Raw genomic sequence first — 24242 nt, 5'->3', positions numbered from 1 at the left:
TTGACTCTGTATTACTTGCTGTTGATGTAGATGCCCTGGCTGGATTAAGGTATGCTATTGTTACCCATTTTCCATGGTAGTTCCATAAGTAACTCCAGGGGTTTAAATTGTACTACTTTCAGAGCAAGAATAATAGTTATATGAGCAAAGAAAGCGAAGAATTGCTCTGCTGGAAATCATGTGCATCTACATATTTCTGGAAAGAACTTCTAAGTTATTCCAGCTGAAATTCATGTAGACATGCTATTTAATTTTATACAAGTTATTGAAATGTAAAGCCCCTGCAGTAATAGAATACAGATATGAAAACATGTGGGACTGAGATGAGAACAGAAGGCAAGGCATACTCAAGCTGTTCTACAAGGTCTTTGTAAACAGTTACCATTATGGATACAGGTACTGTTGAATTTGCAAACCTGTGTGTGTAAATAATTTATTTGTACACATAATCAGCCTAAAAAGGAAAATAAAAAAAAAATCAGGCACTTTTTCAAATACTTATCTCTTTCAGGAAATGTTGCACATTCTAAGGAAGTTGCTTGCTGATGTTTCAGAAGTAAAACTTAGTAAAACATCACATTGATTTTTGTAGTCTTTACTGCTACTACTGCTACTTTGACCGTTTAGGCTGTTTACAATATTACAATAAAATATCTGCAATACTCATTTAAATTAAAGTTTGTTAGGGTGCTTTAAACATGCAAATTAAAAGCTTTAAATTATGTAGAAGTCAGTACCAAATACTGAACTCCAGGTCTTTTAGATTAGTGCTGAGGCAGGAAAAAAATTATCTAATATCTTTTGTTTTATCTCTGTGCTTTACTAAGAATGAAAATATGCAACAATTGGGAAAACAAAAATGGTGAACTATGGACTAGTTGTTACAATTGAACAGAATTCTGTAAGATTTAGACCATCTTTTGAAACTGTACAGAAATCCTAGAGGAAAAAAGAAAACCCAACAAAAAAACCCTCCCTTACCAATATTAGTTACTGGATCTTAAAAAAAGCAAATCACGTTATCAAGTAACAGAACTTGACATCCAAGTTTGAGCATAAGTACGTATGCATGGGCCAGCTGCTGTAATAGTGTAAAATTACATCGTTCAGCAGGGTTTGGTATATTTAAGCACTTCAGGCTTATATTCATGATTTCTTTAAAATCCAAGTGAAAATTATGTCTACTGTTAATACGACTTCTTGAGAGAAAATTCATTGCCCACAAATAGTGTCAGTCAGGATGAATTATTCTGCCATTTATTTTAGAGCCAGAAAAATAAAGCTTGCAAAAGGGTTTGGTTCTAGAAGTTGAACTGTTGAGCTAATTAAACCTTCAGTTTCATAGATTTGCTAAGTCATGTCTGAATCACTTAAACTCTTTGTCCCAGACTTAAATAAATAAGGACAGGTGAGCACTGCAGAGAGCAATATACAGTGGCTTATCCTTAGTCTAAATGCTCAAAGTTTTTACTGAAGTTTTAGTGACAAAAGCTGTGTATGTGTTTGTATTTTTTTCAATCTGTCCGTCAGTTCAGCATATAAAGTCAGCAGAGGGGATTAAAGACAAATAAGAAAAATGTTTTGTTAAATAAGTATGGTTTATTATTACTATTATTTTCCTCTGATGTTGCAGGTTACAATTTCTAAGGTGATTTTTAGAAAGTTAAGGAAATTTTTTCCAGAACAGCAAATAAATACCACGGATAAGCCATGAAACAGATGGGGGGGGGGGGGTTGGCTTTTTTTTTAAGAAGAAATAAAATGCAAGTTTTAATACCTTAGAAACATATCAAGTACTGTTCTTAAATTAGAACATTTTGAAACTAAAATTTTGCTTAGTGTTTATTTCTTCTCTTTTGAAAGACATTTCATTTCTTCAATGTACATTAAAGAAGAAAAATCAGGATTCACAAAATGGTGTGTGATTGTTCTTGTTTTCAGTAGTATACTCCAAATACAGTACATTTCAGTGGTGTTATTTTCTATTTGTCTGTTTCTTTTGTCTTCTTGGCAGTGGAAAGACTAATGGAGAGCCTGACTGTGACACCTCTACTTCTGTTCTGACACAGAGTGGGTTGGAAGAGATCAATCCTGAAACAAAAGCCAAGATAGAAGAGGAAGCATATAACAAAGGGTGGGAATATTTTGTGTGAACTAGATCTGTAAATTTGTGCTACCAGATGAGGACGTATGTTTTTATAATGTAATTTTAAATGAAAAATGAGTGACATAACTGGTATGAGCTCCTAGAAGATGGTCATAATGTAAGCAATGTGGGAAGCAATGTGCGTGAGCTTCACTTACTGTGTTTGCATTGTAGCTGTTCACTTTCATCCTTTATTAATGTTAGCTAAAATGTGGCAGAGCCGTTATACCAGAGATTCTGAGTTGGCTGGGGTGTATTTACGTCAATAGTGTTCAGCTTCATGATAGGATAATCCAAGACAACTTTCTAAAACGTTTATTTTTAAAAGTGTGTGTGGAAATGAGTAAAGAGTATCAACGCTTGCAGTAAACTCATTTGTTTGTGTCACAAAGCACTTTACCAGCATGTTTTGGGCAATTAACAGCTTTGGGATTTATTTCTTAATGTCAAGCAAAGAACTTTTTACAAAGTGGGACAAAAATTTTGATTCTCTCCTGCAGAATCCAACAAGCCATCTGTCTTTTGCATTGATTTGCATTTGTTCTCCGGGGGAAAAAAAAAAACTACAGGGTGTTCAAAATGTTTGAAAAATAATAGAGAAATACCTACCAACACTTTTAAAATAGATGACAGTTGTGCTGTGCTGAGGGCTATGACTTCTTTTTCAAGATTATAAGTTTGGTAACAGAGCTAATGTAATCCGCTGTTAAGGAAGAGTGGCTGTCTGTATGCCATACTCGTGGTCTTTAGTTAATTATTACTCTTGTCCAAGTGATGCAACACTACTACTTGTGTTTTATTGCATGTAACTAAACATAAAGCTAATTTTTCATTATATAAGAACAGGCTTATACAGCATACTAGACTAAGAAAAATGTTTTGTGTGTTAAAGCTATCAGGAAGGCTTGAAGAAAACCAAAGAACTTCAGGAACTGAAGGAAGAAGATGAAGAGACACCCAAAGAAAGTCATGATGAACATGAAGAAAGTGAAAATGAAGATGAGATAAAAAACCTGAAAAGCAGGTGAGACAGTGGTGTAATTTGTCTGTACAAGAGGAGGCACTTTTTTCTATTTGTAGTACCCAACCAAGTGTTTTATACTATTATCTTGATGTATTTTCTTCCAAATTAGGGAAGCATATTTGAAATTAACAGTATTTTCACAGAAAGACATATTCTGAGATAATATATTGCAAAATGCAAAACTTTTCATTTCAGTATTTCAACTAAAATTGTATGTTGACATCAAGATGCTTCATCTTGATGGGATTTGGTTTTGATCTGAGGTAAAAAATATCCACAAAAGTTCTTTAGATGCCAGAATATATCTCTCAGTAGGCATGCATTGTCTCATGAAAGCTGTAATTGAGGAATCTGATGCCCATAGTTGTGTCATATGTCATTCCCAAAGGGTCTTCACAGGTGAGTGTTTCCATACATCTGCAAAGTGAACGCACAGTAAGACAAGCTCCTCAGCTATGTTGGACTTGCTCTGACTTGGACAGGCAGGTTCTTGCTCCCTCTGGAAGCTTTGTAGATGCAGCAGAACAGCGCTGTGCTGGATGGAGTTCGTGCCTTTCAGCAGAGTGACAGATTTATTGCATTCATCTGTACCCAGTGCTCTTTGTCTATACTGGGGACTTCTGAACCATCTGCTTATTGTCTTACCTGAAGCATATGATGCCTAACTGGAAAACTTTTTTGACATTTTCAACTTTTCTTAGAGTTAATTATTGACTCTTCTTGGTGGTTCTACCACCCAAGTCAATGTACCTGCAGTTTTCTGCATTTTAAAGGCAAAGAGAATTTTGCATTAGAGAGAAATTGAACGCTGGCCAAAGCAAGTAATATGTTCCAATCCCAAGCTAAGGTAGGGTCCAAACCTGATCCAGAAGAATCTGTTTCCATACCATAACCATTATGGTTATAAACATCTGTTAATATGAGATTTCAGCCGTGTTCAGAAGGACAGTCAACTCACTAGTCATTAAACTCTTAGGAAGAAACGTTTACAACACATTCTAATGCTTAGTTCAGTTGAGCAACCTGTGAATAGTGCAGAATTTTACATCTTATCATGCTCTGAGATTTGCCAGTTGACAGGTGGGAGAAATAGAATTCAAGTTTAGAGTCTTCAGCCGTGCTGCGAACATCATCCATATCTGAATGTACAGCTCTTCTTGGGAGAAGAGTCTGATTCTTCTTTGACAGGGTGTTTGTATTTGGAAAAAAGATGGTGCACCATACATCTATGAAACTTCTCAAATTGAAAAGCTTAAGATAATAAATTTGCATACGATTAATATATAACAGTTTTCTTTTAATTTTACAGCAGACTTGAAGTCATCATTAATTATTTACATATACTGTACCCCAAGCTGTGTAAACACTGGAACGTGGTATGGCTTGTAGTGGCTGCGATAATAATTTTTGCTGTGGTGTTGGGAATCTACCATTCATACAACTCCTGTGATGAAAAATCAGAGGGACCTGAAGGGAAGGCCAGCTGTTCTACTGCCCATCAGTATTCCTGGTGGAACTCAGGATTTCAACATGAGCAACGCACTGAACAATAAAGGAACAGCCATGTATTTATGGTACCTGAGCAAGTATGCATATTAGACCACTGTTGTTCAAGGCAGTGCTTAGTCATCCTTACGGCTGTTAAGTGTGATCTGTTAGACAAATTAGTTACTCCACACCATCAGGTTTGGGGATACATTGTGAACATACCTTGCCAAAATGCCAAAATCTGATGAATAATGCTAAATGTCCTCTCATTGTAAATGACTGATACAAAGTAATACTGAATCATTATGAGGTTGTGGCAGTAATCAGCAACCAGCAAGACTTTGAAAAGAATGATTTGCACGGGACATTGACATCTCTGCTATGCTTTTGACAGAAATTATTAAAACTGCATTTGCAGTTACTGCTTTACTTAGCATTTCCTGAATTTATTGGTGGTTGTTGGAAGTACTAATGGCATTTAAGTCATTTCGGTTTTAAGTCTAATTAATTTCCTTATTCATGATTATTGGGTGGAAATAGAAGTTCTTCTATAGAAGGTTATAATTACATTATCAGACCAAATGACTTGCTGATAAAGTAATTTTATAAGAGGAATTATCCATATCATTATTTAAATGGAATACTAAGTACATGCATAAATGTGTTTTATGATATACTTTAAGAAGGGGACCACCACTTGTTTTTTTTAAATGGGATACACAACAAAACCTAAAATGAGGTCTAAGTGGCACAGCTGATATTGTCAAATATATCTGGAAACTTTGGGTATATCAAAGGGGCATACTTTGCAACAAATTTGTGTATGCCACTCCACTCAGAGCTAATACTGGTTACAGCAAAACATAGTTGCTGTCTGGAAAATTAGATGTGTTGCCTAAGCCCAAAATACAGCAGTCTTGGATGTGGAAAGCAATCTTCAATTTTTTATTTTTTATTTTTTTTAATTTAAATAAAGAAGTCCTCAAACCTCTGTATACAGTTGATCACACTAAGCGGACTCTGCTCTACTACTGCTAGTACTGGAAATAGATATACTTTGAGATCTGCAGGAGGAACACAGTTTTGCACACAGCCAAAACCCAGCCAATGCGTAGATGAATCAGGATGAAAGCAGGCTTTAAAGAGGTCACTGCATGTTTTTAGTAGTTCATTTTCAGAATCTGATGTCAAGTATATAACTACTCTGATATACTTCTAAAGCTAAACTATCAGGTCATGGTAGATTAATCTTTTGCCCAGAATTTTCAACAGTTCTGCCTGTTTGGGAGTTGTGAGTTCTTAGACATGTGAATTCTTAGAATGTGAAAGCCTGAAATTTTTAGGCAAGCAATTTCAAAATGGTTAAGCCATTACCTGTAAAAAACAGCACCACCTAGGGCTAAGACCAAAATGCTTGTCACTTAAGGTATACCACAGGTACCTGCTGAACATTACTTCTGATTGAAGATGAACTATGTTTGTCTTTCCATAGCTATATCCTTGAATCTAACCACAATATCAAAATCTGTGTGACACTTGATTGCACTTGTGTCTTGCATTCTTCTGGCATTTTCTGACTGATTAACAGGTCTGTTTACCATCTGAAGGATGAGTGTGTTATGAAGTACTGTAATTTCAGTTCAGATGCAGTTAGTATTGTCTTGTTTTCTTTTGGTGTAAACACTGAACCTCAAACTATCTATCAAAGCAAACAGATTTACTAACTCAGTCAGAAATTTAATTCACATACCTGGCACTAGTAACAAATATCCTGATGGTGAATTTTGTTTGTTACATCTTTAGCCACATGTTTCTTAAGAGACAATTATATGGAGGGGGGGAGGAAAAAAGCACTACCACTTTTTTTGGGTGGGATAGGGGTGGGGAAGTCTATAAGAAATTGGGAGATTTGGTTTTTTTATTTTAAAGTATGTATTGTTGAGGAATAGTGTGCTTAAGGATGTTCAAAAAGGATAATGGGGAAGTGTCATTCGGTCTAAAATTGTAATTGGTAAAGAATAAGACAGATGAAGGTTTCTTGCAAATTACTTGGTATCTGTTTGGCTCAGTTAGAATTTCTGACTATGAAGAACTCCTGTGACATTTCACATGCTTTCAGTATTTGAAGAAACTTGTCAGTTGCTCTTTGAATACTCCTTTATTAAAATCAGCTACTTTAACTTAATATTCTTTACAAATAGTGTTGGTAACTTAAAAAGGCAATAAAAATTGAAGGTAAATCAATCTGCAGATTCAGAATGCTCTATGCCAAAAAATATGGCACATATTTGATTATGTGATTGTGGAAATGTTGGGCTGCACTGAGGAAAAACAATTAACAGTGCCTATAATCAAACTAATTCACTCCTTACATCTGCTCTGATGTGGGTCCAACACCTTATTTTAAGTACATGTAGGAGGTTGTTGATATCAGTAGGACTCTTGAAATGCTTAACGTTAAGCATGTGCTAAGTTGGGGGTTTTTTTTGTCAGTGGATGAATGAGGCCTCCATCCTCTCTCAGAATTCAGCACACTGGCTTTTTGTGGACTTAGTGCACAAGGGCAAATTTCTGTAAGTAGTTGTACTGATTTGAACTGAACCACTTGCATGTCTAAGGCAAGTATAATTTAACCTCAAATACATTAATTGTTGTGAGGAATGGACTGAAAGAGGCAAGAGATTTTAATGGAGATGAAAAAATTAAGATAAAGTTTATTTTTTAAAAAACTGTTGTTCTTTTTATAACTACTTTGAGCAAACTATCCACTAAAAATAATGAACCACAATGACTAACAGCACGTTAAATATTTTTGCTTATATTTTTCAGTTAGTCAATGAAGACACCGTTTTTTAATAGGAAACTAGATTGAGCTCAAAAACTATTCTAAATGTAACTTTATCTGTTGGATATTAGTTTGCTTTATCTGGAAAAAAAACACAGCAACTTCTGTGTTCAAAGATCACATCAGCTAACAGGAAGTAGAACTATTATTTATGCAATTAACACTGAAATAGTTTTCTTGAGGTGCAATATTTTTTTTCTGCTTTAACAAGACACGTTTATTGTTTTTCCTGCACAGCACAGATGTTTCTAGTAAAAGGAATTTTAAAAGGTCACTATTTTTGTGTATCATATTTAATTTTGTAATATTGTAAGATTTTGCACAAGTGTGCTGGTATTGTACTGTATAGTATCACATACTTGAGTTTTGAAATAAAAGTATGGTTTCAAAGTCCTCAGTGTTGCTACCTTAAAGATTTGTTTTTTACATGCGCTCTGTCTGCATATTAATGGGTATGTTCTTATAAAATACATACTGCCTTGTCGTATAGATAATGGATAATGTAGTGCCATGTTACATATACCAAAGACCTTGTTCTTAGTCTTTCAGTTCCTCAGGAAAATTATGTAGAAGCCACAAGCAAAGTCCTGTTTCAATAGAGAAAGTGTTTGCAAGCAGGGTCATCCCTGTCATACCCTAGAAACAAGATGTGAGAGGAAACTGAAATATCCTGAAGAGAGTTTAACTTGTGCTTCAGAGGGAGGCTGCCTGTCACCGAGGAGGTTGAACATGGAAAGAGACAAGGGAAATCTGTAACCAAAGCAGACTGAGTGAAAGGTTAGGACTCTTTATTTGCTTTGTGTTCTTGTAGGCTTGGGAGGTCTGGGAAGCCTGGGCTTTGTGGAGAGCTGAACTTCTAGACCAGCGGGAGGGAGGCAATGCTCAGTTTTCATAAAGAACAGAAATGTCACTTCTGAATCTCTAGTGGTCTGTGTCAGGGAGAAAAACTTTGGGACAGCGACAACCTTGAAAGGAATTACTGTTACCAGGAAAAAAACCTGATATTTATATTTTCAACATAAACTTTTTTTTTCCCACTTGTTTCCTCTCCTGTTTTTCAGGCTTCAGGGTTCCTTTAGAAATGATTGTAGAGAACAGCTAAGTCTGTTCTCCCATATCGAAGGTTTTCTGTTCAGCAATCCTCACTAGCATTTAAAAATATGCTGGCATGAGATGCTGGAAACTTTCCTTATATGTTTCTATAAGAATTTAGTTCAAATGCTAATTAAACATTCAGTATAAAGCTGCTTTTTCTTCACCACCCAAATTATGATGAAGACCCACAAACAGGTTAAAGACCTTTTATACTGTTACAGCCCAGGTAAGTGATCTTCCACACAGTTTTATAACAGCTGAAATATAAAAAATAAGAAACTGACAAAAAAAAGGTTATTTCAGTCTCACATCATCATTCTAAAATTCTTTTCTCCCTCTCCTAATCTGTAGTTTGCTCTTACAGAACCATGTGAAGGAGCTTGTGTTTTTGTTTGGTGTTACAAAGGTGTTTATCTCATTTTTCCAGCTAAAAATCAATAACATGAACAGAGTTTGACTAAAGGAACTTCGCCACGGTGAGGATAATAATAAAAAAAAAAATGTTAAAACTTGGAAGGACAATTAGCATGCAATTTTAAAATGTAGAAACCCAGCTTTTTATTAGTTTGCATGCTAGGAAATACGTAGCAGTTCAAGGTAAGCATGGAGATGATAAGATTTTGTTTGACGTTCTCTGTTTTACAGCCATAGTCTACTAGTCCATGAGAGACCTACAGAATAACTTAGTAGTTTCTGCTCCTACATTGTAAATGCAAGTGAATCCATTTAGAACTTGCCTCAGTGACAGTAAGTCTGATTTCAGTATTTCAGATTGCCGTTAGTTTGTAGAGGCAGGTGAATACAACACAATGAAGAATTGAATAGAGATTGGAGCAAGAAATTTGGCTTAAGATATCAAGGAGCTCTAACAACATGCAGTTCCAAACCACAGCCCAAACACAACTCAGTTTTCATTTCTTCATTGCTAGTTGAGACATCATTTCATTAAGCCACAACATTCTCCACTCAGCCTTGTAGATGCCTGTGTTACAGTATACCCATAACCATGGTATATGCTGCTGTAAAAGATAGGGCCTGTGCCCAGATAAAAGTTAATACTATCTTAATATATTAAGTGGGCATTTTCTACAATCCAAACTGCAGTTAAAGCTTGTGTTTACAGGACCTTTAAAACAGCCTGGGGATGCAGGACATCTAAAAGTTTACTGAATCACAAAGTAAACATGATGTAACAAAATCATCCTGATGCAAAAAAAAAGGCTCATACCATTCTGAATCGTATAAGCAGGTAAAGTAATTTATTAATCAGCATTTGGCATTGGCAAGGCCCCAGCTAGACAGAAACAGTGAGCAAGCTGGGGTTTCTTAGCTGAAAGAAAAGTGGGAGCAGAGGCATGACTCTAAATACATCACTGCAAAATGTAAGGGAATGAACTATTTTCCATGTCCATTTCCAACAGGAGAAGAAGCAGTAAATTTACAGCACCATATGGGTAAGTCAGTTTAGACTAGGTAATACCTTTTAACAGTAAAGGACAGCAAAACTGGAATAGAGTGTTTGAGGAAATTGAGGAAACGTTAGGAATTTGTCCCTGGAAGTCTTTAAGAACAGGTTAGGCAAACATCTGTCAGGAATAACATAAATACAGCTGATCCTACAGACAGTAAAGGGAACTAGCTGATCTCTTGAACTCCATTCCTGCTCTCTGTGTGTTGGAATCGGGGTGGGGGGGGTGAGGTGGATTTCTTTGCTAAGACTTCCTGCAAGTTTTCTAAGTTACAGCCATGAGGATCCATCTGTGTTTTGAATCAGACTATTGGAATCACTGTTTGTTGGAACTTCATAAACAGCAGCAGTGAAGGGACTGGCTCCCACCTCTGTCCCTACAGTTTGACAAGAATTCCCATTTTACAGTAGTGTATCTACAAATCTGTTCAAAACTAGGTATCATATTATCTCTGTGTTATGGTACCTATTTTTGCATTGGAACTCTAAGGCAAAGGAAGGTTAAAGTGCTACATCAAGACAAATAGGATAGTGGAGAATGGATGCCCTTCCAATTAAAAAAAACCAAACAAACAAACGCCTGGTATGCTGTGATACAATAGAGAATTCATTTTATTTACCAGATGAATAGACAAAATGAGTGATGAGCTGTTAATCAGTAAAACAGGAAAAAATAGGAAAGGAAAAACTACTTTCAAAGTGCTTACTGACTTAGCAGTCTAAGTCTTATCTCCCTTCCTCAGCTGTGTTTTCTGAGTCAGCAGTAGTTAAATTTTCCAGCAAGCCCTACATGAAAGAAAGTGTAAAGGGTAATCAGGGATTTCCAGTCAGTGACCCCACCTTTGAGTGGGACAGTCCACACATTTGCTCTGACATTCTTTCTATGAAGCAGCAGTGACAGCTGCAATTGCTTTCAAGGAGTCATCTCAAAGGTGGTCTGACAGTATCCAATACCTTAACTGTTCTGAGCACAGGAGACAAAACACCTTGAATTTCTTAATTTTCCAAGTTGGTGACAATGGCAACTTATTTTGGAGTTACCTCAGCAGTTTTTTTCATCTGGGCTATGACATTCATGGCTCAAAATTACTTTATAGCAGGTATGTAACATTCCACTTTTTTGAGTCTCCTAGTTGAACAGTAAAGTACTTGAAAAAAGTAGCTAGATTTGCAAATAAAAATGGGGGGAAGGGAGCGTGTGTGTATGTGTTTCTGGCATCGGAAACCACAGGGTTTTCGAATACAGTGCAATGAAAACTACCGTAACATATAGAGAAATTTTAATTGGTAGGCTAATTTAATTACTGTCTAAATGCTGTAGCATTATTGTCTAAATGCTACAGAACTGCTTGCTTTAAAGATTTGGTATTGCATTTAGGATTAATTTCAGATCTATTGAAATGTGATTTTATTTTGTATTATTTAAAATACCACCGCAAAGAGTTTTGCACAATCCTCAGAGAGCAAAACATGCATGAAACCAGTTTTGTGTGTTTGTGAAAAAATGGTGTCTTTCATGCAAAGTGTTTTGCTCTGATTTGGCAATATCCTGACACTGTCTTGATTTGCAGCATTGAAGGAAATGTGTGGCAGGGATATCACAGTTCATCTCCAAGGCAATACAGTGCAAAATTTCCTATTTTGTGTAAACTCTCTGTTCAGTTGTCAACATAAACTTTATCACACAATTCTTCAATAACCCTCCTCCCTCAATCATTATTTTATTAACCTTTTTTCAATGAGTCTCATAATACCCCTTTCTTCTTCATGTTAGTGAAATTTGAATGTCTTCACCTTCACATTCCATAATTAACTTGACGCTATCTATTCTAACTGCAGTAGCCACTAGACTGCCTGCAGATACTCAGTGCATACCAGATGTTTCACTGTAATTTGCAACGAGTAATTGCTTGGTCTACCTATGTAAAATAATGTACACCATTGTTGTAGACAATTGATTTTCTTATCTACTGAAAAGCTTCTGGAGCAAACCAGGACTGAGTGAATTAGATACTCAATTCAAATTCCTATTAAATCCTATTAAATTCCTATTTAAGGAAATCCTATTTAAATTCCACAGGATTGGAGTACCTAACAACAGTAGTCTCATCCAACAATCCCAACCACTGAATAATTTTCACTGGGGAAATGGAGAGCTTGAGTCTTCAGACTATTCCTTCCAGCTGTTAGGACCCTCCCTTAGTTCCCCTCCAAGTCTCCCTTGAGGGTACTCATGCACCCTCTGCTTACTGGTCCCAGGGCTCCAGTTCAGCTCAGGGCTGATCTCCAGCTGTGCCTTTGAGCTGTCTTGTAGCATGCCCTGTTGCCTCCAGTAGTGAATTACTGCCTGAGCTTCACGGATGGACTCTGGGCTTAGGTTGTAGGTAGCCTTCTCTCCAGGTGTTACATGTAACACCATCTTCTGCTGTTCCCAACGGAACTTTCTGGATGAACCCTGCATCTGATTCATTGCCTTGCTGCCTCTGGGGCTGCCAGTGAAACCTGCCACTGTCACCACTGTGGTCCTGTTCACATGCTGTGGGACTGTGTCCTGGTCAGTAAGGGCACTGTCCTACCTGTGCTGCGGTCACCCTCAAGTCCTGGCTCCTCTTTCCTTGTGAAACAGCCTCAAGAAGCAAGAAGAGAACCCAATAAACTGATATCCTGTAGCTTACAAAAATTGAACTGTTTTCTTCTTGTCATATGACAATTCTGTCTTGTTGTGAGATTCTTCTAAGTCTTTCCACCTTTCTCAGTAAAACCAATTTTTCACATGACCAGAATACTGAGAAGAATGTCCCATTATTAGTAAGTTAACAAAATATAGCAATGCTTGAAGTACAGCTATGTGCAGCTGGTGGACCAAAAAGGGTAATATGCTTCTAAAGGAGTAGTCTGTCTCCTGTACCAACCCAGCCATCTTTAGGACATAGTTCAGAAGTGATTTAGGAAGTGATGAAAAGACCTGAAGAGGCTACTGTTCTCTTCCTGGATTTCTTCCTCACTCTGTAAAACCATCTGGAATTTAGACTGAAGCTGATAACTTTTCCAAAAAGTTTCTTTCACTTCACCGTGTATTTTTAAAAGGCTTAGCAAAATCTAACATACAACTTCGGTCCATGTCCTACTGTCACTTATCACTTAATTTTCTGGTACTGAGGGTTTATATTATGCTATGTATCTATCGTGCAATTCTCATACAAAAATATTTGTCCTGTAATTGAATGACTAAAGACTGTAACAGTTTACAAGTATCCAGGCAACTTTGGAAGGCTTCAGGAAATTCCGTTCAGTCAGCTGCTCAGCTTTATTTGAATTTTGTAAAGTTGGTCATTGAGAAACTTCCACTCTCAACATCACATTTTTTAAAACTTGTGTTAGCTCAAATTAAAGATAGGAAAATAATGTACTAAGTAAGAAATAAGAGTAAGAGTGAAGTCTGAGCATAACAAGTAGTAAGGGGAGAAAGGAATTAGGCATAAGCTCTAGAGGAGGCGTGGGGTCTTGAAAAGTGAGAAAGAGGAATTAAGGATGTGCCTCAGCAGCTGTGACAGGGAGTTATTCAGGAAACCGGGAATGATTCTCAAGAGGACTGGGAGAGTTGCCTGTTAGCAAAAAGCAACCTGGCATAACTTGAGGCTGTTTCCTCTTGTCCTGTCGCTTGTTACCTGGGAGAAGAGACCGACCCCCACCCGCCTACAGCCCCTGTTGGGAGATGCAGGGAGTGATAAGGTCCCCCCTGAACATCCTCCTCTCTGGGCTAAACACCCCCAGTTCCCTCAGCTGTTCCTCATAAGAGCTGGGCTCCAGACCCTTCACCAGCTTCACTGCCCTTCTCTGGACACACTGCAGCCCCTCTACGTCCCTCTTGGAGTGAGGGGCCCAAAGCTGAACATGGGATTCGAGGTGCGGCCTCACCAGTACAGGGGGACGATCACTGCCCTTGTCCTGCTGGCCACGCTGTTTCATATAGTGAAAGCCAGGATGCTGTTGGTCTTCTTGGCCACCTGGGCACACTGCTGGTCATGGCCAGCCGGCTGTCAACCAGTACCCCCAGGTCCTTTCCCACCCGGCAGCTTTCCAGCCACTCTGCCCCCAGCCTGTAGCGCTGCGTGGGGCTGGTGTGACCCAAGGGCAGGACCTGGCACTTCTCCTTGTTGAACCTCACACAATTGGCCTCACCCCATCAGTCCAGCCTGTCCAGATGCCTCTGCAGAGCCTTCCTACCCTCAAGCACAGCAACACTCTCACTCATTTCGGTGTCCTCTGCAAACTTACTGAAGGAGCACTCATTCCCCTCATCAAGGTCATGGGTAAAGATATTCAACAGGACTGGCCCCAGCACTGAGCCCTGGGGAACACCACTTGTGACCAGTCACCAACTGGATTTAACTCCATCCACCACCGCTCTTTGGGCTCGGCCAGCCAGCCAGCTTTTAACCCAGCGTAGAGTACACCTGTCCCAGCCATGAGCAGCCAGTTTCTCCAGGAGACTGCAGTGGGAAACAGTGTCAAAGGCTTTACTAAGGTCCGGGTAAATAACACCCACAGCCTTTCCCTCATCCACTAGGTGGGTCTTCTTGTCATAGAATGAGATCAGGTTCATCAAGCAGGACCTGCCTTTCTTAAACCCATGCTGGCTGGGCCTGATCCCCTAGTTGTCTTGCACATGCCACGTGATGTTGGTCAGGATGTTCTGCTCCATAACCTTCCCTGGCACCGAGGTCAGGCTGACCAGCCTATAATGCCCCAGATCCTCCTTACTGTCTTTCTTGTAGATGGGCGTCACTTTGGCCAACCTCCCGTCTTCTGGGAGTTCCCTGGTTAGCCAGGACTGTTGATAAACGATGGAGAGTCGTTTGGTGAGCTCCTCCACCAGCTCCCTCGGTACCCTCAGGTGTGTCCCATCTGGCTCTACAGACTTGTGCATGTAACGGCTCTGAAAAGGGCCTTTGGGTTTCACTTCTGTGCTCAGGACCTTGTATGGGCATGGTTTACTTCCTCCTGGTTTTGTGGCTCTCAGTCTTCTTGGGCAGCACCCTGCTCCGTGCAATGGTCACCTTGCCCAGCAGTTTGTTGAGCTCCTCATCGTTGTGGATGGCAAGCTGCAGGTGGCAGGGGATGATGCACATCTTCTTGTCACAGGCTACATTGCCTGCCAGCTCCAGAATCTCGGCCATCAGGTACACTGGGGCACTGGCAGCCCCCTGCCCTGCGTAGTTACCCTTGTGCAGCAGCCGGTGCACCCGCTGGGAGCACGCAGGAGCTGCAGCCTGACCCGTGTTGAGCGTGACTTGGTTGGCCTGTGAAGTTCAAGTCATGCCCTTCCCTTCCTGCCCTGCTTCCCATGGGCAGACATCCCCAGCGGCTCGCTCAGTGCTAAGCTCTTGCTGCTGCAGGAAAAAGAGCAGGTGAGAGACGAGTCCAGGTCAGGGCTGGGGCAGCCGTGACTTGGCTGTGGGAACTGCTCAAGTGTCCCGGGGCTCACCTGCCATGTGACTGGGCCTGCACCATACCAGTGTTACTGGGAGGCCACAGCCTCTGCTGCTGTTGAGATAAATCCACCTAACTCAATGACTGCTCTACCAAACATTTAAGTCTAATTAAACTAAATGTAAGGATAGCAGAGATGCATCTTTTACCAGAAACCATTTTCACTAGATGCATCTTTCACCAGAGCAGGAGTGAAAAGCGTGCTTTTCTTTTAGCACTCCACGCAGGCTTAGTCATCTTTTTATCCCCTTATCACCATGGGAGTGGCTTGGCTGCTAGTTCTATCTTTTCATTCATAAAATTCAAGTTAAGTACTGTTGCTAAGAAGTCATGGTGGATCTGCAGGCATCACTTTGTCCTGCCTTGTGAGTTTGGGGTTTCCCTATATTCTGTTGCATAGATTTTATGAACTGTTCATTAGTGTACATCCCTGGTGAGCACACAGTCTGAAAAGCATACTGAGCAAGGAAATGACACCTGTGGCTGTTTTTATCTGAAAATGTTGAAATGTTTCATTTAATATGGCAATTACAGTACGTTACTCAAAAAGAAAAAATATTTTTTCCAGTGTACGCTTCCAGTGAAATACGGAGGCAAAAGAGTAATATCCTTTCTCCTTGTCTGTATCAAATCCTGAATCCTGTCCTACGTCCTTAACACAGCCTAAGAAAGTAAAGCAGGTGTAATCAGACCTAAGCTATGTGTTTCCTGGTGCAGGTGTCAGGAATAGTGTGCCAGCTGTGGCTGTCTAAAAAAGCTGGATGAACTGCCTATGGAGGAGGAATGGGGAAAGGTGTCTTAAGTTCACCCAGTTTATCTCCTTTTTTCCTGCTGCCTGCCAAGCACTCAGTAAATTGTGCTTGACAGTGGCTGGGGGATGGAAGCACCATGCCAACCTAGGAAAAAAACAAACAAAAAAAGAGATAAGGATGAATAAGGAAGATAAAAAATGATAAAATCTTTATAGGTGTATTTTCTTATTCATTGATTAATTTCATGAAAAATTATGTATAATATGTTTGACAGAATTCATATGGGAAAGAGTGGTGTACTGACGGAATCCATGCCTCAGTGCAACTGTTAGTTTTATCATTTTAATTAAAAATAAAAAAGAAAGCTGTCTGATTACTTTTCCCATTTTGCATGAATAAGTGTGACAAATAAGAGTGTCTTTAGTAAGAAACTGACTCCAGGTAATCACTCAACTGCCAACTGTATATGCATTTAGTCTAATAACAGCCAAACCTCTTGAAATTCTAGGCTATTGTGTGAAGAGAGTAAGATCCTTTTTTGAAGTATGTCTTTTTTTCTACAAATTAGTTTTCTACTATCCTCAAGGTAGAAACTTTTATCAATCCTCAGCTGAATGTGATCTTAAATTCTTCAAAAAGAATAATTGTTAATATTTAAATACTAACCTTGAATATTTATGTCTAAATTACAGGTTCCATTCTTCCACCTTGCAGGATCGCAGGTGTAGGAATTTATCTTGAGGAGAAAGTGAATCTCTCAGAAGCAAGTAATGCATGTAATCAACTGAATCTACAATTGGCAAGTAAAACCCAAGTTGAAAAGGCTTTGAAACATGGCTTTGAAACATGCAGGTATACAACATCAGTTAGTGTCTCATTACCTTTAGTGAATGTCTTTACACACATCTGAGGCTGGTGATAAATCTAGTATTGAAAGGACTGATGCTTTTTATTGTAGCTATGGATGGGTGAAAGACGGATTTGCTGTCATTCCTCGGATAACATCCAACAGGAAGTGTGGTCAGGGCAAGGTTGGACTAGTGCTATGGTATGCTGAATCCTCCAAAACATTTATGATTTACTGCTTCAATTCCTCAGGTATGTAAGCATGACAACTACATTTTTTGTGTTTTGGTTTGGGTTTTATTATTTTCTTAATATCTGCATGAAAAACTCACAAGTGAGTGAGTTCTTGTAATTTGTTGGCCCTTCCCCTGCCTCTGGCTCCCGCCCCCCCTCCCCCCCAAGTCTTTAACATTATCAAGTTGTACTTAGCTTGGGGGGCGGGGGAGAGAAAAAAATGTTCCAAGAAATACAAAAGGTCAGTTCTGTTAATCCGAATTAATAATTTGGCGCTACCATGAAAGCTCTTGAAGAAGAGTTGCTTTTACTATTCTGTAATGTTGACACAATGCTCTTTTTATGTAGGCAACTTAGGGTGTCTGTGTGTGGTATGTGTTTTTTTTGCAAAAAGACCAAAAGTGGGGTAATTTCAGGACAAGTTGAGAGTTTTTTAATAAAAGGAAAGGCACCCATTAAACTGAGATACCATAAAACTAACTAGAGTCCCAATCTATTATCAGTAAAATCAAACAGCTTCCTTTAATGTGCAGCATCCTGTGTGTAAAGACCTGTCCTTCCCCTCATTCTTGACTGTCTATTCCCAGTTCAAAGATACAACAGTAGAACTCGGACCTTGATCTTCTCAGCACAATAGATCAGTATTGCTTCTTAATGACTCCTGTGCTATTAACTAAAACCAAGTATTTAACTAGAGGCATTGTGTTCCATTAGTGTCCCATATCCATGGTTATTATGTAACTACTGACTCAGTAATTAGACCATACAGAGGTTCAGTAAATTATTTCTAATCAGTCCCTAGGCCTTGCCAATGAGTTTTAGTTAACAAGAGCAAGAGATTGCGTACAAAATCCTGAAATTTTTCAGGAAAAGTGTGTGAACAAGGGTTGGAAAGAACAGGAGAAAGATGGATATGCAAGATATGCCCATGCAAAGACACAAAGACCTAGAACCGTGTGACTGTGAACATTGGAGTTTATGAAGAGCCTGAGGATAAAGCTGTTAGGGAGAAGGCCATGCCTTCACCAGTGGGACGTTGTTCATGATCCTGGGCCATTTTAGTGAAGGAGGGCAGGTGATATGAGTAGTCGGCTTATAAAGTACCTGACTGCTGAGGAGAAAGCACCATTTAAAAATTGATTTATCACCTAACCTGTAGAATTAAAAATGACATGATGGGCTAACTTAGTTTTTTTCTCTACAGTCCCTAGCCTTAATTGATGAATGCATATTTGAATTAGTACTATGGCAACATGCTCTAAAAGAAGCTGCTGCTATTGGTATAGTTATTTCTTCTGTTCCTGTGCAGCATAGTGTTTCGCTGCATGAAATATGCATCATTCTGCATTCAGAAATCTTGAGTAGCTGGCTAATGCCAATAAGGTAGCAAGTAATTTTGAATTTTAGCTTTAATTAAAAAAAAATTGTACTGTTACATTATAGGAAGAAAGTTAAGCATGCTGAATGGTTAGAAAATAACTTAGAGTAATATATATTTAACATTGGCACGATTCTGCATTTCTTTATCTTAATTGCCAAATTGTTGCCTATTCTAGGCATTTCTTACCCAAAGTATTTGGCAGAAGGTCATTCTGTCAATTTTCTTTGTGCCAAAGAAATGCCAAAATTACTTGAAAACTGTAGTGGAAAGAGTAAAAAGCTCCTGCCATTTAGGTTTTTATTCTGTGAATCTAACTGCGTCATCAGGCTTCTCATGGGGATTCATGTTGAGAACAGTACATATGTCATTTCCCTGTTATTTATGTTGTAATCTGCTTGTTACTTTAGTGGAATTTTTATAGTTTTACAGAATATAGAACTTCACTAGAAAAGTAGAATTTTCACATTTTCACATGAGCTTGATTCAGAACTCAGCTTTTCATTTGCACATAGAAGTCTACTTACACCCACATTTTTTTATAGACAACATTCACATCATTTCAGTGACTGAATTTCTGAGTGTGTCTGAAGTTTGTTTCTTTCTAGCCCCCATTAGAATCAAGTCACTTTTTTATCTCACGTTGCTGCCTGTTTTACCTAAAAGTTTTACAGGCTACTTTTGCTCCCAGGAAATCAAAGTAGCATTCCAAGTATCAACAGTGCATGCGTTTTGAACATATACAGAATATGTAGAAATATTTTTGAATCTTGGATCTGCAGTTAACTCTCCTGCTCTGTAGGAGGTCATGTTATTGGGTTTTATATGCATTATTATTCTAAGTACTTTCCAGGAGGAATCTTGTCATTGGTATGCAATTATAAAATGAGCACCACACTTGCTCAAAAAAGCGTTTAACTGTGTGAGTAATGATAAAAGGTGCGCAATCTGGGTTGTAGCCACCTGTGTGAAATAGGCATGCCATTTGGGGAAGGCCTTTGTGAATAAACAAATAATAATTTCCAGAAGGGAATGACTGAAGAACAATTTCAATAAATGTGTGTACCGTGAGTACAAAACTAACATCCAACACAACTCTGATGTATTTCCTTTCCCTGCTGCAGATGTTCAGATTAATTCATGTAAACCAGATCCAACTACAACCATACTACCTTCATCAAGTGCACCAACGGACTTAACTGCATATTCAGGCTCTGATTTGACTGAGAACATCACAGCAGTGCCCCATGAGACCGAATCAGAACAATCCCTGAAAAATATAAAATTTCGCGTAATATGTATAACTGAAACTATATTACCAACAGAGGGGACTACTACAGATATGCCAGAGGGATACTTGCCAACTGACTCTCCTAACTACTCTTCCAGTGTTGCCTTTAAGAATGATGCCATTGTCTTTGGAGGTAAAGGCCGTATATGGTATCTATTTAATCAGAAGAGCTAGTTACATAGGTGTTTGTAGTAAAACTGTTTATTTACTGCAATTTTTGTTTTACTCCAACATCCATTCTGATATAGCTGAACCTGGAAGCAGAACAGGAGTGTTATGGTTTTGCAAAAGCAAAGCTTATAAGGCAGATGATTTTAAAATATTTTTTGAGTAGATAGAAGATCTTATTTTATACTTTTTGATACTGTTTTAATATGAAATAGTGGAAGTTTGTTCTGGTTAATGTGGTTTGGGGTAAACACGTTTCTGAGAAAGTCTTAGCAAACACCATGTGCTCACAGGAATGGAAAACTCAGCAGGCTTTTAAAAACAAAAGAAGCCAAGAAAGTTTTATGGAGAATTGTTGTTCTCCAGATATGGAGATGTTCTTGAGCTATGAGGTGTGAATAAGTAATCCTAATATACAGCCACTGAGAAATTGACTAAATATAAGGAAAAGCATTCTGACTGCAAGGATACTTAATCACAAAATTGTGTTCTCGAGACAGGTTGTAAAAGCCCTCCAGTTAGCAGATTAGACAAACATATGTCAGGGATTGCCTAAATACCTGGTCTTGTCTCTCTTGAAAAAATGAGCGGGAGTAGCTAACCTTTTGAGATTCCTAATACCTCTATCCTTGAATTGATGCATATGTACCTCTTACATGAGGCTGATTTTAGAAGAATTTGGATTTGTTCCCATGAGCCTTTAGAAAGCCAGAATTAAGTACATATAAAAACTGTTTGCCTCACTTTTATGTCTAGGTATCCCCACTGCACTTCTTGTATTGGCAGTCATCTTCTTCATTATTTCAGTTGTTCTTGCAGTCTGCTATATCAAAAAGTAAGTTTTTTTTCTTTTTTTTCTCTTGGGCTGAATTAATTTCTAGAGTACACCCAGTGAATATTTTAAATATGTAGCGGAAAAGCAGAGAAGTAATGATAATGACATAACAGCGTAGCACAAAGAACAAAATCTTAAATCCTGCTGTTATGCGGATAAATTTTCTTGTTGCTATTGCCATTCCCTGCTTTAGAAGAGGAACTGAAGACAAATATTGTGGATTTTTCATTAGTCAGTCATGCCTAGAGTAGAACATTTCCAGGTGTGCCAAAATAGCAACACTGAAGTATGCATCTGTTTCTCTATATAAGCTTGTTTATGCAGTTTTATTCTTGTTCTTTTCTATGTCAGACTCAGGGTAAAAGTTTTTATTCTTGGACTACTATTGTGTTCAGAAAAAAATAATTGTTGAGATTATCTGTCATGCGTAAAGATCTTCAACAGAGTGCATCATTAAATCATATCCAAAAATTGCATGCATTCCTCACATAGTAGTCCAGGAGTCTTTATCATAATGTACCATGAATCTTGAATATAAATTGTATGTTTTTATAAAATTACAAAAATATTTCTTGAAAAAGCACATTGCTTGAAAAAGGACAGTGATCTAGCATGCCACTATTCTCTGTGACACTTTTGCTTGAGTATGACAAAGAAAGTTAATTCTAGGTATTTTTCAATGTATTTCTTGAGTGATATTACCAAACTATGTCAGGTTTCTGCTTTACTATCCTTTTTCCTATTTAAAGGTACAAGAAAACTTTCCCATTTTCAAACAAGAATCAACAAAAAGAAATGGTTGAAACTACTGCTCTCAAAGAGGCTAAGTCAAATGACAAAATAACTGAGAAGGAAACAAAGAATAATGGGAAAAATGTAGAAGAGTCTAAAACCAAGCCTGAGGCCGTGGTAAAATGTCTGGAAGCAGAAGTGTAAGGGGAAGAAGGTACACTTCTTAACAGAAATATAAAACGAAGCACACAGAACTTGGCAATGCTTTCAAACATGGGTGATTGTAAATGCTCATGAATGATACTTTCTCTGTCTTGACATATGAAAACTTGTTCTTTTAAAAATTACATTTTTAGTTATAAACGCTCTTGCAGAAGAACATGGTATCTTATTTACTTGAAATAAATCTAAAAATCCATATTACAGATCCCTTTTCATCTTTAATAGAGAAGTAATTAGGAATATTAACGACATGCACTGTCTTAACTATTTCCAAGGAATTCAGATCAATATATAATGAAAAGAGGGTGTTTTTATCTGGCTAAAGGATGTCTGCTAACTTAATGTCTAAAATAAAATGATAATACGGTAGCTCTTCCTCATGTAGATTAGCTTATTTCCATTACATAGTTGCATACTGTCTTTAAAAAGTCTGTTTACAAACAGAAGTCTGTTTACAAGTGAGTAAAAAGTTAAAGGATCAACCCACTGTCATTCAGATACCCGTGGAAGGGTACAAAGATGTTGATGTTTATATATATACAGCAATGAATAACTTTCTCAGATATCTTCATCATATCATATTTTACTGTTTTATTTATTAAAATCTGTATCATTCTTCTGCATCAGATATTTGACAGGGAGGAAAAAACCCTTGAACTCTATCTCAACGGTCATATTTAAGATCTTTTGTGTATATATGTGTGGCTTTCATAATAAAGATCTCAAGTGCTATGGGACGTTTACAGTACTTCCTTCGTAAAACAATAAAGTATGGTAGATATGTTTGTCTGGGCAATTTATTCTCATGAAAACTATCTCACAGTAAAAAGAACTCATATAACCTTAATGTTACAAAATTAATTAGTTGTATAGAAGAACAACAGTAGCAATTTATCAAATGTTTTCTTGAATAGATGGTTTGGATAACTTATTTTTATATGTGAAGCATGTTTATTATGGCAAAGGAGGTTTCTTTTTAGATCAAGCAGCTTGAAAAACATAGTCTTAAATAAAATAGCAATAGAACTGCTCAGCTATATTGTGTTTTCTATGGTGTGGGATAGGGGGTTATGAACTTCCATATTTTTGATTCTGAGAATTTTTTTAATTGCCCAGTGATTATATATTCCACTAGATAATGAGTTATGGTGTATTACTCATAGCATACTTGCAGATACCCTGCATTTGTTTTTGTTTTCTCTCTTTTTTTTTTTTTTTTGGTAGCTCAGAAATATTTCAAGGCTCCAAGAGTCTGCATTGTGCTGACATGCAGTCCACCACTGCCATTAAAGCTATGCTACTTCAGAAAGACTGTGATTCAGTACAGCTCTAAAAAGCCCAAATTTCAGATGCCCATCAACAGAATTTCAGCAGAAAAACGTGCCACAGAGGAAAGCACTAGATACAGCCTTCCCACTCAGTTAAGTAATTCCTCTTCTTGCAAAATACTGCAGCAATGCCGTGTGTCTCTCCTGGCAACCTGAATGAAAGTGCTCTCTGCTGTGTCAGCAGTGAGGGTAGACAGCAGAAATAAGGCCATCGAGAAGGGCCACAGCAAACATTTGTCGTGACAGTGTCAGAATAGCAGATGGGCTTAAGGACACAGGCAACACTAGTGGATTCCAGGTTATTTTGGACTTTGTGACATATTACAATTCCCCTTCTGCCTCTTTTCTATGCTTTAGCGATTAGAAATTACCTGTTTCTCTATTGTTTTCTCCACCACCAAGAGATAATTACCTATCACTTCTCTTACTCTCCTACTATTACCTCTATTCCACAGGCATCAACTTCCTTTTCTATCAGATTGTCTCATTCACACCTAAAGAAATTCGGAAAAAATTTCTCAAATTCTACGCCAGCTGGAAGTATGTTACTTCTGGTTTAGATCTTTGAAATAAGGGCTTTTTTTTTTTTTTCTCTGAAGTGTTTGCTTTCTAAAAAAATCTATACTACCTGATACAGAAAAATATTGCCTTAACCTATAAATGTCTTGTTTTATCATGTACCTTAAAAACTCAGATAGCTTTCATCCCAACCTTCATGCTGACACCTGGCCAACGCACATAGTTTGATCTGCTCCTTCTTTCCAATTTATGCGAACACCACAAAGGTTAAAAGGAACCTGTTACACTGTTCTCCACGTAATAAAAGCTAGTTAGAAGTACTAATCAACAAGTACTCTGTATTTGGTAGTTTGTATATAATGAGTGCTACTCCGTTAC

At 38.0% G+C, this 24242-nt stretch overlaps 2 protein-coding genes across 4 annotated transcripts in view; both read left to right on the top strand.

The window, feature by feature from the left end:
- IRAG1 (inositol 1,4,5-triphosphate receptor associated 1) overlaps positions 1–7895 on the top strand; it is a 44707-nt gene extending 36812 nt beyond the window's left edge. The window contains 3 exon segments of the mRNA XM_037402560.1: positions 2015–2134; positions 3039–3170; positions 4480–7895. Of these exon segments, the coding sequence (XP_037258457.1) occupies positions 2015–2134; positions 3039–3170; positions 4480–4723 (496 nt within the window). The 3' untranslated portion in view covers positions 4724–7895.
- Positions 7896–10881: 2986 nt separating this feature from the next.
- Positions 10882–24184, top strand: LYVE1 (lymphatic vessel endothelial hyaluronan receptor 1). 3 transcript variants are annotated; one of them, XM_037402153.1, is made up of 7 exons: positions 10882–11166; positions 17004–17163; positions 17270–17409; positions 19894–20193; positions 20985–21063; positions 21813–22009; positions 23247–24184. In XM_037402153.1, the coding sequence occupies exons 1-6, from the start codon at positions 11085–11087 to the stop codon at positions 21997–21999; spliced, it is 948 nt and encodes a 315-aa protein (XP_037258050.1). In that variant the 5' UTR covers positions 10882–11084; the 3' UTR covers positions 22000–22009; positions 23247–24184. The 3 variants fall into 3 exon arrangements, with proteins under 3 accessions (XP_037258050.1, XP_037258049.1, XP_037258048.1); XM_037402152.1 differs by having other exon boundaries at positions 23242–24184; XM_037402151.1 differs by lacking the exon at positions 23247–24184 and having other exon boundaries at positions 10883–11166; positions 21813–23047.
- Positions 24185–24242: the final 58 nt, after the last annotated feature.

This window comes from Falco rusticolus, chromosome 10, assembly GCF_015220075.1.
Source record: "Falco rusticolus isolate bFalRus1 chromosome 10, bFalRus1.pri, whole genome shotgun sequence".
NCBI lineage: Eukaryota > Metazoa > Chordata > Aves > Falconiformes > Falconidae > Falco > Falco rusticolus.
The sequence above is the reverse complement of the archived record's forward strand: the minus strand, read 5'-3'. Positions and strand labels throughout refer to the sequence as shown.